The sequence below is a fragment of the Zootoca vivipara genome, chromosome 3 (genome assembly GCF_963506605.1).
Source record: "Zootoca vivipara chromosome 3, rZooViv1.1, whole genome shotgun sequence".
In the NCBI taxonomy this organism is placed as follows: domain Eukaryota; kingdom Metazoa; phylum Chordata; class Lepidosauria; order Squamata; family Lacertidae; genus Zootoca; species Zootoca vivipara.
This window is the reverse complement of record NC_083278.1, coordinates 116,573,909-116,588,029: the sequence shown is the minus strand read 5'-3', so window position 1 is coordinate 116,588,029 and position 14,121 is coordinate 116,573,909. Positions and strand designations below refer to the sequence as shown.

General features: G+C 47.7%; 1 protein-coding gene across 2 annotated transcripts in view; it reads right to left on the bottom strand.

The window, feature by feature from the left end:
* INTS9 (integrator complex subunit 9) overlaps positions 1–14,121 on the bottom strand; it is a 61,216-nt gene that overhangs the window by 23,536 nt on the left and 23,559 nt on the right. For both annotated transcript variants that reach the window (XM_035110854.2, XM_035110856.2), the window contains exons 7-9: positions 12,540–12,660; positions 11,843–11,977; positions 4,692–4,803 (exon numbers count right to left, since the gene is read on the bottom strand). In XM_035110854.2, the coding sequence (XP_034966745.2) occupies positions 4,692–4,803; positions 11,843–11,977; positions 12,540–12,660 (368 nt within the window). The remainder of the gene's footprint in view (positions 1–4,691; positions 4,804–11,842; positions 11,978–12,539; positions 12,661–14,121) is intronic.

Sequence of the window (14,121 nt, the reverse complement as noted above, 5' to 3'; positions counted from 1 at the left end):
GCAGGAGAAAACAAACATGTTCCCTCTTCCATGTGACAAACATGTTCCCTCTTCCATGTTCCCTCTTCCTTTAAGACATTTGAAGATGGGTGGCGCTGTGGGTTAAACCACAGAGCCTAGGGCTTGCTGATCAGAAGGTCGACGATTCGAATCCCCGCGACGGGGTGAGCTTCAGTCCCAGCTCCTGCCAACCTAGCAGTTCGAAAGCACGTTAAAGTGCAAGTAGATAAATAGGTACCACTCTGGTGGGAAGGTAAACGGCATTTTCGTGTGCTGCTCTGGTTCGCCAGGAACAGCTTTGTCATGCTGGCCACATGATCTAGAAGCTGTATGCCGGCTCCCGCGGCCAATAAAGCGAGATGTGCGCCGCAACCCCAGAGTCTTCTGCGACTGGACCTAATGGCCAGGGGTCCTTTTACCTTTACCTATCTGGTCTGTTGGATTCTGAAGGAAATGATCCCTGAGTGCTCACTGGAAGGACAGATCCTGAAGCTGAGGCTCCAATACTTTGGCCACCTCATGAGAAGAGAAGACTCCCTAGAAAAGATCCTGATGTTGGGAAAGAGAAGGGGACGATAGAGGACAAGATGGTTGGACAGTGTTCTCGAAGCTACGAACATGAGTTTGACCAAGCTGTGGGAGGCAGTGGAAGACAGGAGTGCCTGGCGTGCTCTGGTCCATGGGGTCACGAAGAGTCGGGCACGACTAAATGACTAAACAACAACAATCTGGTCTGTTCCAATGTAGTTACATCCTTTTCCTGAAGAGGGCAGAAGAGCTCCAAAATGTGAAAAAATTGCAAGTTGGGAGCATTTACAGCTCTCTGGCAGCAAAACACAAACAAGAGAAACCAGAAGCATCTCATGCCAACTCCTTGGGGGGGGGGGGATAAAATTCTGATACTCAACTGGGCATGGAGGCAGATCCTGAGAACCACGAAGGAAAAACCGGCAGAAAATGCTCTGATCTTCTAAGGCTCTGTAGCCAAGGTGGTGAGGTGCAGTTGTTGTTGAACTACAATTCCCAGCATCCCTGAACACTGGGGTCATGCCAGGTATGGCTGAAGGGAGTCCAGCAACATCTGGTGGGCACCACATTGTCTAACCCTGGCTCTGAGGTGTGGGCTTACAAGGCCCTTCCCAGCAAATGATATAATCCAGACGACAACAGTGCCACCATCAGAATGCCAACAGACGACTCGAGGAAGTGAGCCAAGTCACGTGGTGTGCATTAAATAGCCAAGGTAGCACAAATATACCCTCTCAAAGGGTTCCAGGAACAGAAATGACATTGAAAGGAATTCAGCACCTAGGAAACTTTATTCTCAGCTTCTCGTCACAGAATCGGAAGGGACCACAAGGGTCATCTAGTCCAACCCCTGGAAATGCAGGAATATCTTGCCCAACGTGGGGCTCAAACCCACAACCCTCTGACAGTGGAAGGAGAACATTTCCATGACAGCTAATAGCCACTGATAACCTTGCCCTCCCAAGGCACATTTCAAGCAGCTAAGTGATGCTGTTCACACCCACGGCATCATACAGCTTGACAATTAACAGCTTTTCTGATGGTGAAAATTAATTTGCTAGTTAATTCTAAATATGTAATACCAGCTGTTGCTATGTCTCCCTATAAACCATCAAAGAGAGAGAGAGAGAGAGAGAGAGAGATTCATTTTGTAGATGTAAATGAAAGGGATATTGTCACTTTAAGGTCTCGACAGACTAACCAATTCTCTGTGACCAAGTTGCATCTAATAATTTTCTCCTGATTGCTGAGTAAGACCAATTGGGTCAAAGTGTGTTGGGCCTTTGGCAAATTTTGTAGTCATCTATTAGTCATATAAGGATTTTGATCATGCTTTGGCAAGTCTATTTGTTATTATATCCCATTTGTAATCTGATCTGTTTTGACTACTGGCCTCTGACAAATTTTGCAGTCATCTATTGGTCGATATGGAGAGCTGGATCAGGCTTTGACCTGAATAGCAAAGTCAATTTGTTTTTGGACCATCTTTGTAATTTTATCTGCTTTGATTACATTTCCATATTTTGAAGGTGGATTAAAATTGTACTTCATCTTTCTATGGCATGTAGAAGCATTTCGCATTGTTTAAAGCTTCTGAACCCACTGACGTCTTTTGGGTTTAGTTACACTGGCTTGGGGGCAGAACATCCCTTTTCCTGTGCTGTGCATTTTATCGTCTTCACCAACGTCCACGACAATCAGCAGGGGATACAATCAGCAGGGGATACAATCAGCAGGGGATACAATTATTACATGCCAGTGGTTTTCAACCCGTGTGCCATAGCACCTCGGGGTGCCTTGAATGATGGCAGGGGTGCCGCGGGCAGCCCTGGTGCCAGCTCACTTTGGGGCAGGGGGGACAGCTCAGAGACCAGGGGCAGCAGCTGAATTTGCCTGGAGGAGAGGAGACTGAGGGAACACTCCACAAGGGAGGGTGTTCAAAAAAGGGTGAGGGGCTGCCGGCTCTGCAGGCAAGGGGTGACATAACTGGGCTCCTGAGCCCCCCAGGGGGGCCGCAGAAAGAATGAAGTTGGTCAAGGGAGCCGTGGACCCAAAAAGGTTGGAAACCTCTGCTATATGCAAAGAGGGACAAGGGTCCAAAATAAGAAAAAACTATTAACTTAAATCAAAGTCTCAATTTAAACAGAAGAAATCCAATTGGACCAGAAAAATTCGAACAGCACTTAAAAGCCATCCAGGGAAATACAAAATACAAAACAAAAACACAAACCTTAAAAGGCAACACACCTGTTTATAATAGCAGCCTGATAAAACCGAGGGTCACAATCCGACAAAATACCCAAGAGTGTTTAAGGCCATTGAAGCAGGATTCAATGAAACTGGTATTCAGAAGCATTGTGGCCTTGATGTCATTTTAGGGAAGAAAAGTACCTTATACAGAGCCAGGCCAATGGGTCTCCCGTGACTGGCAGGAGTTTTAGCCAGGGAGTCTTCCCTAGCGTTTGTCAAGTATAATGGTTTAATTGACAATGAAATGGAGAACACCTGTGTGTATTGCTGAAAAGGTTTAACATGGGGAAATTCCACAGCTGTATACTAAGAGCTTTCTGCTAGCTAACCCATGTATGTTTAACCTTAGATCCCATGAGACGCTACTGAATGGCAAACTGGCCACCTTGAAAGGCCTTTGGCTTTTTGTTCTCAGGCTCTGAGACTCTCCTGAAGGGAGTGAATACAGATCCAGGCAAAATGGAGGCTGAAGGAAGAGAGAGACCTATGCTTTTAGGAGGTTGGTCTGGAATTATCTTTTATTTCTAAGGCGATGAGCCCGTGCTGAACAGCACAATGTAATTATGGAATTATTTAGAAGTATCATTTACTGGGGTGGTGTTTTTTTTTTTGTTCTGTTTTGAAGAAAGTTCTGCAAATGAAGTTTTGCATCAAACAAATGTTTATTCCAAGAGGAGTCAGTTTCTAGGCATCTAATCATTTCAAGCTGCGCAATATTAATATCTACACCATCGATTGAATATCTATTGACACCAGAAATTCTGCATTCAAAGCTTGCACTCTGCTACTGAGCTCTCTTGCTCCAAGCTTGGATATGGGGGGGGGGAGCCCAGGACTGAGCTTAACTTCATGCAGGGATCCTGGACAAGAGGAGGGTTAGGGTCTTCATGGAATGTAGAGCTGGAAGGGACCCAAAGGGTCACTTAGCCCAATCCCTGTCACTGTTTTGAAAACCACCATTTTCAGCTTGGCTATCGGTAGCCGTGATACGCAATCAGCTGGCCATTTATTCCTGCATTGCAGGGGGTTGGACTAGATGACCGTTGGTGTCCCTTCCAACTCTACCATTCTATGGTTCTATGTAAGGCCAGTCCAAGCTTGTGGGCTGCACTGCCGCTGCCTTGCACAGGCTTTTGGGTCGCCAGGTGTTGGCCTTCTCGGTAGTGGCACCTGTCCTGTGGAACGCCCTCCCAGCAGATGTCAAGGCAATAAGTAATTATTTTACTTTTAGAAGACAACTGAAGGCGGCCCTGTTTAGGGAAGTTTTTAATGTTTAATCCTGTACCGTTTTAATATTCGGTTGGAAGCCGCCCAGAGTGACTGGGGAAACCCAGCCAGATGGGCGGGGTATAAATAATAAATTATTATTATTATTATTATTATTATTATTATTATTATTGGCGATGACTGCGGCTTTCGAGAAATGGGAGGCTGGCTTTTAACAAAGCACACGCGAAGATGTGAAACTGGCTAAGAGGCAGCCAGGAAGCGGCAGGGGACACCTGCCGATTGGAGAGCCTTGTCGAAACACAAACTGCTGGCAACGAAGCCAGCCACTTAAGCAAGCCAACGAGAGCGGGCGATTCAATCTCATTATGCCCGTTCCGTTCCAAAACCGGGTGCCCCCCCCCTTGCAGCCGCCTTCCGAAAGGTACAACTTGCATCTCTCAAAAGCACTTACTGTATTAATGAGAGAGGCAAAGGCACATCGTAAAAAATCTCAACTGCTAGTTTTTATGCCAGGGAGAGGGAGTCAAGCCGTTACTTCTGTTCCGGGAATCTTGGAGCAGTTTCCCACATGGGGGTTATGAGTCAGATTATAAAGCAAGCAGGCGCAACAGGACCCCAACCCAACCAGCAGCAACACGGCCATTGCTGCCCCCCCCCACATACCCCACCCACGGCCGCCTTACCAAGGTTACTGCAGAATTCTCCCACCATGCCATCAGGATTTGCGGTGGGAATCTGGGTGAGGCCAGTCAGGATGAGGACATCGCTGTTTTTCAGGGAAGCTTGGTCCATGGGCTGAAAGGGAACGTCCGAGAGAGCGAGCTTGTTTGTTTATTTATTACTAGCTGGCCCAGCCACGCGTTGCTGTGGCTCATCCCTGTGACTGCCCCCACCCTGTCCCGACCCATGAGCTATCCCAAACCCTCCTTCCCCCAGCCCCGGCTCATCCCTGTGTTTGGCCCCACCCTGTCCCGCCCCATGACCTATCCCGCCCCATCCACCACCCAGAAGAGCCCCCACCTCCACTTGGCCCAGTCTGCAAAGCAGAAGCAGAGTCGAGCTGTTGTGGAGAGGGAAGCTTTCCTAGGTGCAGTACCAGTGTAGCCGTCACTAGAGGGCACTGTTTTGCAACCTCTCCTGTGCTCCCAGCATCCCCGGTTGTCTGTTCTGGAAACAGTGGGTTTTACCTGCTTTACCTGCCTCAGGTCTTGCTTAGACATCTGTCTTAGCAAACTGTATAAGATTATTCGCGTATTCGCATGTGAGGTTGTGTCCAAATTTGAACGCAATCGGTCAAGCGGTTTCGGAGAAAAGTGGATACCCACCTACATGCCCTTTTTATATTTTTATATTTATTTATTATTAGCCGCCCAATTCTAAACCAAAATAGACTCCGGGCATCTTGCAAAGAGGACAAAAGTGGAGAGTTAGAGGCATCGCGATCCTCAATGCACGCAGAAGATGATGGAGCAGGTCAAATGGGCGTGTCTCGCCCAGCATCCTTTTCTCACAGGGACCAGCCAGATCCTTAATGGGACCAGTCTCCCCTTTTATTATAATAATTTATTATTTAAACCCCGCCCATCTGGCTGGGTTTCCCCAGCCACTTTGGACGATTCCCAACAGAATATTAAAAACATGCATAAACATCAAACATTAAAAACTTCCCTAAACAGCTCTGCCTTCAGATGTCTTCTAAAAGTCAGATAGTTGTTTATTTCCTTGACATCTGATGGGAGGGCGTTCCACAGGGCGGGCGCCACCACCGAGAAGGCCCTCTGCCTGGTTCCCTGTAACCTCACTTCTTGCAGGGAGGGAACTGCCAGAAGGCCCTCGGAGCTGGACCTCAGTGTCTGGGCTGAACGATGGGGGTGGAGATGCTCCTTCAGGTATACTGGGCCGAGGCCGTTTAGGGATGGAAAGGTCAGCACCAACACTTTGAATTGTGCTCGGAAACGAACTGGGAGCCAATGTAGGTCTTTCAGGACCGGTGTTATATGGTCTCAGGGGCCGCTCCCAGTCGCCAGTCTAACTGCTGCATTCTGGATTAGTTGTAGTTTCTGGGTCACCTTCAAAGGGAGCCCCACGTAGAGCGCACTGCAGTAGTCCAAGCAAGAGATAACTAGAGCATGTACCACTTCCAGCGACTGGCATACAAAGGCAGCATTTGGAGGCTGAACACAGTCCCAGGGATCGTCTTTAAAAGTTATTCACATTGGTGCCCATCACTGCAGGCTGGTGGGGAACAGATTCCATCTCTTGGCCATGGATGCACAGGAATAACGTTAAGGCGAACCTAGCTGGGTCAGGCCAAAGGCCCTTCTAGTCCAGAGTCCTGTTCCAGCAGCAACAGCAAGGATATCAGCAGCACATGGGCCTTGACAAGCCTGCATGCAGGGGGTTGAGCTAGATGACCTCTAGAGTCCCTTCCAATTCTACGAGTCTCAGCCATCACAGCTCAACAAATGCCTGGGGGGAAGGGGAAAGTCTTGGCCAGGTGCAAGGTGGGCCTTCACTGGGGAGAGTACTCCATAGCTGGGAGGGGGCTACATTGAAAAAGACCGTCTCTTGTCCTAAATCCGCTCCAGAAACACAATCAATTGCATGCTCGTAGCCACAGCCTGTTTGTTTAATTTTGGCACAAAAATCCCTGTTGCCTCTACCGCCCTTCATCCGAGGGTCACAGGGTGTTTTACAATGTATAAACACAAAAATAAGACCACAGCCACTCAACAGCACAGGGGCAGAAAAATAAAGACTCTTGGCTCAGAAAAGAAAGCCTGACTTTGACAACTGGGAGGAGGTCGGAGTGAGAGCAGATCAGAAGTTTGGCCGAAAGTCTTTTAAAGTTCTCCGCAGTGAATCAATGCCAGCCCCCCTCAACTCAACGGAAGATGAAATTATGACTATTGAATACCGGCATAATCATTACATATATTTTCCACGGGCAGGTTCAATATTACTTTTACTGTCTTATTGGCATTTTTGGATGACAGGCATTTCATTTGTCTGTTGTTGTTTTTTGAAAGCTCGCTCAGAGGTCTCTCTCCCTCTCCCTACGCCCAGCTACACTGGTTCTCTAGCCTTCGTTAGAAACACAGAGTTGTAGGGTTGGAAGGGCACCCCCAGGGTCATCTAGTCCAACCCCGTGACACAGGAACCACAGCGGAAGAATCCCCTTGTGCTAGGCTTCTTTCTGCAGCAGAACGTGGAAACCTCAGCTTAGAAGGCTTTTCAAAACAAGAACCAGACACATTTGTGGTGATGGAGATGTCTGGATTGTGTCCTTCGACTCTGATATTGCCTTTTCCTTGTCTGGGTGGAGACTGGACTCTGTTTTTGCATTTCTATCCCACCATTTTCCCTCCACCGAGTTCAAAGCGGCTTGCTCTCCCTCATTTAATTCCCTGCAACAACCCTGCGAGGTAGGTTAGGCTAAGGGCCAGCGTGACTATCCCTAAGGTCAGCCAGTGAGATTCATAGCCGAGTGGGAATTCAAATCCTGGTCTCCTGGGTCCTAGTCCAGCACTCTAACCACTATGCGACCGCTGTCTCTCTTGTTGAAACTGGCTGGCTCTAGAAAGGCAAAACCTGCTGTTACAGCTGCAAACAGCTGGTGAACACTCTACAAAAAAGAGAAGGGAAGAGGCAGGACCTATTTGGATGCCCAACCCCTCTGCCAAATCACACTTTTTGCCCTAAAAAAAATAATCCAAGGACAAAAACTGGGCATGGCTGCTTTCCCTAGTCTGCGACAGGCAGCGATTGTAGCTCAGAGCTCTGCCTGCCGAATCCATCAGCCCATCCAAAGATGTGGCTGTCTTTCTAGGGGGGGGGGCGTGGAGGGAAATTATGGATCTTGTGAGAATTAATTTACTGGAAATTACATCTATAGCACTTTGAAGAGTTTGCCCTTAGACAAGCGGGGTGGACGAGTTGGCAGCCAGTTAAGCCATCATCCCTTCGAGAAAAAAAAGATAATTCAAGGGGCGATATAGATGTAGCCTGGAAGCCGCCTTCAGATATTGCGGAGTTGAAATATGTGGCGTTTAAATAATAAATAAAAAGGGGGAGGGAGGGGAAGCGGGCGCAGAGAATCTGTGGGGCTTTCATAGGTGCCTTAAACTGGGAAGGTAATCGCATTATTAATACCTGGCCTGTTATTAATATGCAACCGGTTGTTTTTCTTAATGAAAAAGCAGGACGCCGTATCTCTTCTTTGATATTTTGCAATGGGCTCAGGTTACATCGAAAGGACTATGTTAAAAGGTTTTAAAGGGACTCATTGAGAAGGTGGTGGACTCTCCTTCCTTGGAAAAGTCTCTCAGGGATGCTTTAGCTGTGATTCCTGCATGGTAGGAGGTTGGACTAGATGACCCTATGGGTTCCCTCCAACTATACAACTCTACGATTCCAGGACTTTCTTGCCGCTGCCTCTTCTGCTGCAGGGCCCTGCACCTCCAAGGGAAGTGGGAAAGACAATGTGTGCTGCTTTCTTCAAGAGGGCGCGGGAACGGGATCCCTGCTTAGCAGACAACCAGTGCCAGATTTACGTATAAGCTTAACAAGCTATAGCTTAGGGCCCCACTCTCCTGGGGGCCCAAAAAAAATTTAAAGGGGAAAAACTGGATGTACATTTCCAAAATATAAGCTAGAAAACAAATAAAATAAAACCTACATACAGCAACAGTGTTTTGGCTCCCAGTACATTTCCGAGCCAACCTAGCAGTTCGAAAGCACGTCAAAGTGCAAGTAGATAAATAGGGACCGCTACAGCGGGAAGGTAAACACCGTTTCCGTGTGCTGCTCTGGTTTGCCAGAAGCGGCTTTGTCATGCTGGCCACATGACCTGGAAGCTGTACGCCGGCTCCCTCAGCCAATAACGCGAGATGAGCGCCGCAACCCCAGAGTCGGTCACGACTGGACCTAATGGTCAGGGGTCCCTTTACCTTTACCTTTACATTTGCGAGCACAATTCAAAGTGTTGGTGCTGACCTTGAAAGCCCTAAACGGCCTCAGTCCAGCATACCTGAAGGAGCGTCTCCACCCCCATCATTCAGCCCAGACACTGAGGTCCAGCACCGAGGACCTTCTGGAGGTTCCCTCCCTGCGAGAAGCAGAGCTACAGGTAATTAGGCAGAGGGCCTTCTCAGTGGTGGCCCCCACCCTGTGGAAAGCCCTCCCACCAGATGTCAGAGAGAAAAACAACTACCAGACTTTTAGGACACATCTGAAGGCAGCCCTGTTTAGAGAAGCTTTTAATGTTTAATAGATTATTGCATTTTAATGCTCTGTTAGAAGCCGCCCAGAGTGGCTGGGGAAACCCAGCCAGATGGGCGGAGTATTAATAATAAATTATTATTATTATGTGTTGTGTAGGCTCCTACCGTGTTTCCCCTTTTTTAAGACGTAGTCATTATATAAGCCATAGCAGGATTTCTAAGCAATTGCGCGATACAAGCCATACCCCGAAAATAAGACATACTGATAGACCCTTCACCCAGTAGCAATAACCCCCCTCCCGCCAGCCAACCCCCCCTTAAAAATATCTCCATTTTGCTGTCGCTCCACAGACACGTATTTCCTTTAAAAGCTTGTAAAAATGCACTGAAGAGCCGTAGCTGTTGGCTGCCGAAGCCTCGTGACCTCCGTGAGCGCGTCTGTCTCTCTCTCTCCCCCCGCCCCCTGCGTCTCTCTCTCTCTCTCTCTCTCTCTCTCTCTCTCTCTCTCTCTCTCTATCTCTCTCACACACACACACACACAGAGAGAGAGAGAGCACCCACCTCTCGCTTCCCCCCACCTTTCCCTTCCATTCTATGCGCCCACCCCTGAGTTGCCTGTTGATTTCCTCTTGACGGGAGAGGGGCGATTGAATGCAAAGGCTGTTTTCCCTTTAAGGGAGAGATCTCCGTGTGCGCGTCTGTGTCCTCTGTCTCTCTGTCTCTCTCTCTCTCTCTCTCTCTCACACACACAGAACCCACCTCTCGCTTCCCTCCACCTTTCCCTTCCATTCTATGCGTCCACCCATGAGTTGCCTGTTGATTTCCTCTTGACGGGAGAGGAGCGATTGAATGCAAAGGCTGTTTTCCCTTTAAGGGAGAGATCTCCGTGTGCGCGTCTGTGTCTCTCTGTCTCTCTGTCTCTCTCTCTCACACACACACAGAACCCACCTCTCGCTTCCCTCCACCTTTCCCTTCCATTCTATGCGTCCACCCATGAGTTGCCTGTTGATTTCCTCTTGACGGCAGTCTCCTGTGTCTGATTGTTGTCTCCTTGCAGCCTTCCTTTCTACCTTATGCTTGCTTGTCTGTGGAGCTGCCCCTTTAAGGATTTGTAAGTAGTCTGGATCGCAGTCCTTGCCTTGGGGACTTTTTTAAAAAAATTAAGGACTTTTTCCTTCTTGCTGTTTGTGAGCACAAAAGTTAAACTGCCGGTCCTAGCTTCCTTTACCCACAAAATTTTACCTTGCTAGCTCAATTGCTTCTTAATTGCTACCATTTACCAAGTCAGCAATCTTAATTGCTGTTTAGCTGGCTTCTTTGTTCTCAGCAGGTAGCTTCTTTGCTATCAGTGATAGCACTACAAAGTTCTGGTTACAGGTAGGTAGCCGTGTTGGTCTGGGTCGAAGTAAAATAAAAAAATTCCTTCAGTAGCACCTTAAAGACTCATACCAAAATAAAACTTAGTTGGTCTTTAAGGTGCTACTGAAGGATTTTTTTTATTTTAGCACTACAAAGTGTTACATTGTTGGAACTTAAGTCTTGGGCAGCTGGCTAGTAGAGATTCTTATTTGCTTTTACGTATAGGCTACTGCTAGGACTGTATCACACAGATAGATTCCATTATACTGGTTTAGATTTAAGAAGCTCCAGTGTAGCAGATTGCTATTAAGTGAGTCCCCACATCAGAGGAGAGAGAGAGCAGCCCTTTGCAAACATCCCAGGGCTGGGGAGAGAGGGCTGGGCCAGGGACGCACACCTCCCTTCCCTCAGACTCATAATAAAAATACCAGTAAGACATCCCACCAAAAATAAGCCACCCTGTGGTTTTTTGAGAAAAAAAAGTAATAAGACGGTGTCTTAAAAAAGGGGAAACACGGTATGATGTAAGTTATGGGTAGGCAAACTAAGGCCCAGGGGCTGGATCCGGCCCAATCGCCTTCTCAATCTGGCTCGCGGACAATCAGCGTGTTTTTACATGAGTAGAATGTGTCCTTTGATTTAAAATGCATCTCTGGGTTATTTGTGGGGCATAGGAATTCGTTCAACCCCCCCCCCCCCCTGCAAATATATATAGTCTGGTCCCCCACAAGGTGTGAGGGATAGTGGACAGGGCCCCTGCTGAAAATCTTTGCTGACCCCTGATGTAAGGAATGGGCCCCGCCTGCTAGCCTGCTCCCTAAAATATCACTGCTTTGCTCCTTTCTATATATAGGGTGCTGACATTCTGCATGGACTGGTTGCAGGGCAACAGGTGCAAATGGCTTTAGGTCTATAAATTACTGTACAGTATAGCATGAATTCAACACAAAAACCAGTGACCATTTGTTGTTGACAAAGGACAGCTGGACATATAAAGGGCCCCATTACCTTCAGTAGCTTAGGGCCTCATCAAACCTAAATCCGGCCCTGCTCAGAGCTGTCCCTAATCTGTTCACTGGCTGTTGTCAAACTCCAGCTCCTATCAGTTGCAGCCAATCCAATGGGCTCACTCCTGCCGCACAAGATCGAGGAGCTATGGAGTTGCGCATGCGCAGTAGACAAGCTGTGTTGAGGAAGGAGAACGCCACCCCGTACGGAAGGTGAAACCTCAGAGTTCTGGGAGGGCGTCGTACCTGCGGGTGCGTCGTGAGGAGCGAGGATCCCGAGACGTAGGAAACCTTCTCGTAATGCGACTGGATGATCCAGTTGGAGCTGCCAAGGGCATAACCGGAACTGAGAGGGGAGACCTGGACTGCACCAAACAGCTCCTGTTGGGGAGGAGAGGAGAAAAACAACACATGGAAGAATTCCAGAAAGTATTTCCCAACGTACGATTTTATTTTACGCATATTTTGTTTAGCCTGGAGAAGAGAAGGTGATAAGGGGTGATATGATAGCCATGTTCAAATATATAAAAGGATGCCATATAGAAGAGGGAGAAAGGGTGTTTTCTGCTGCTCCAGAGAAGCGGACATGGAGCAATGGATTCAAGCTACAAGAAAGAAGATTCCACCTAAACGTTAGGAAGAACGTCCTGGCAGTAAGAGCTGTTTGACAGTGGAACTTGCTGCCAAGGAGTGTGGTGGAGTCTCCGTCTTTGGAGGTCTTTAAGCGGAGGCTTGACAGACATATGTCAAGAATGCTTTGATGGTGTTTCCTGCTTGGCAGGGGGTTGGACTGGATGGCCCTTGTGGTCTCTTCCAACTCTATGATTCTATGATATTTTCAGATTTGTTACCTGCCCTTTGCCATCAGGTCACAGGGCAGGTGACCACCTTACTATGCCTCCCCGCATCCTACAAAAAGCAGGACATGACCATGGATACTCACTATTTTCTGGGAATACCCCACCAGCTGGATCTTACTGAGCGCCGAGTTCACTTCCTGCATATTGTAGCACCTTCTCCACATGGCGACCTCGACCGCGTCTTTCAGAGGGGTGGGAAGCAGCCTTGTGAAAGAGAAAGATTGGATCAGGCTCAGCAATGCGCCAAGACTCTGGGCACACTTAGGTCCACCAAGACCTGTTCACATGTACTGCCAGTAAGCCAGGTGTTCCCCATCCTATATTTGTGCACCTGGCTTTTCCTGCCCAAGTGCAGAACCTTACGTTTGTCCCTATTGAAATTCATTTTGTTAGCCTGTGCCCAGTTCTCCAATCCATTAAGGCCATTTTGAATTCTGATTCTGCCTTCTGCAGCGTTAGCTACCCCTCCCAGTTTGGTGTCATCTGCAAATTGGATGAGCATCCCCTCATCTCCTTCATTCAAGTCATTTATAAAGACGTTGAACAACAACAGGCCCAGGACAGAACCCTGCGGCACCCCACTTGTCACTTTTTTCCAGGATGACGAGGAACCATTAAGGAGTCCTCTTTGGGATCGGTCAGTCAACCAGCTACAAATCCACCTAACGGTCACCTCGTTGAACCCACATTTTCCCAGCTTCCTCGTGAGAATATCATGGGGAATATCATGTCCAAAGCCTTACTGAAATCAAGATACAGTACACTATATCCACAGCATTCCCCTGATCCACCAAGTTTGTAATTCCATCAAAAGAAAGAATGAAATCAGATTGGTCTGGCATGCCTTATTTTTGAGAAACTCATGCTGAGTTTTAGAAATCCCAACTCCTTCCTGCGGGAGGGTGTTCTGTAGTTCAATGAAGAGAAAGCAATATGCAATATGCATATCCAGAGCACAAAGATGTGCTGGAAGAGTTGGAAAACATGAGCAGATTGTGGGCTGTGTGAAGAAGCACTCAGAAGGCAAAAGGAAGGGGAGGAAACTGCTTTTTTAAACAGAAACTTTGACAAAACCATTAAAACATTTTATTCCCTGGAAAAGCCGCCATTGTTGCAGACTTCCCCCCTTTCTTCGCAAAGGAAGTTGGAGAATGGTTACAGGTAGGTAGCCGTGTTGGTCTGGATCGAAGTAAAATAAAAAAAAATTCCTTCAGTAGCACCTTAAAGACCAACTAAGTTTTTGTTTTGGTATGAGCTTTCGTGTGCATGCACACTTCTTCAGATACAGTGAAATGCTGGAGAAGCATTTCACTGAAGTTGGAGAATGACATCCGAGAATGGCAGCGTCGAGGCACATAAAAAGGATGGCCGTCTCTTTTGACATAAATCTCTTGCAGTACGAGGAGCCCAGGCAGGAAGGCAGTGAGAGCTGCCAACGAGGGGAAGAAGAATTGGGTTCTCACTTTGTATATTAAACAGATGCTAAATCAAAAGCTCATTCCAACCCATTTCCAGTGATTTGTGAAAACCGGTCAACTTCTGTCGATCCATTTGTTTGAAAGGAGATGATTTACGGGGGAATCGGTTGGGCCACTGACCTCCTCCTCCATAATTTTTAGGAGAATGAAGCAAGTGTTGAGAATTGCTCCTGCCAATGTCTCCCTG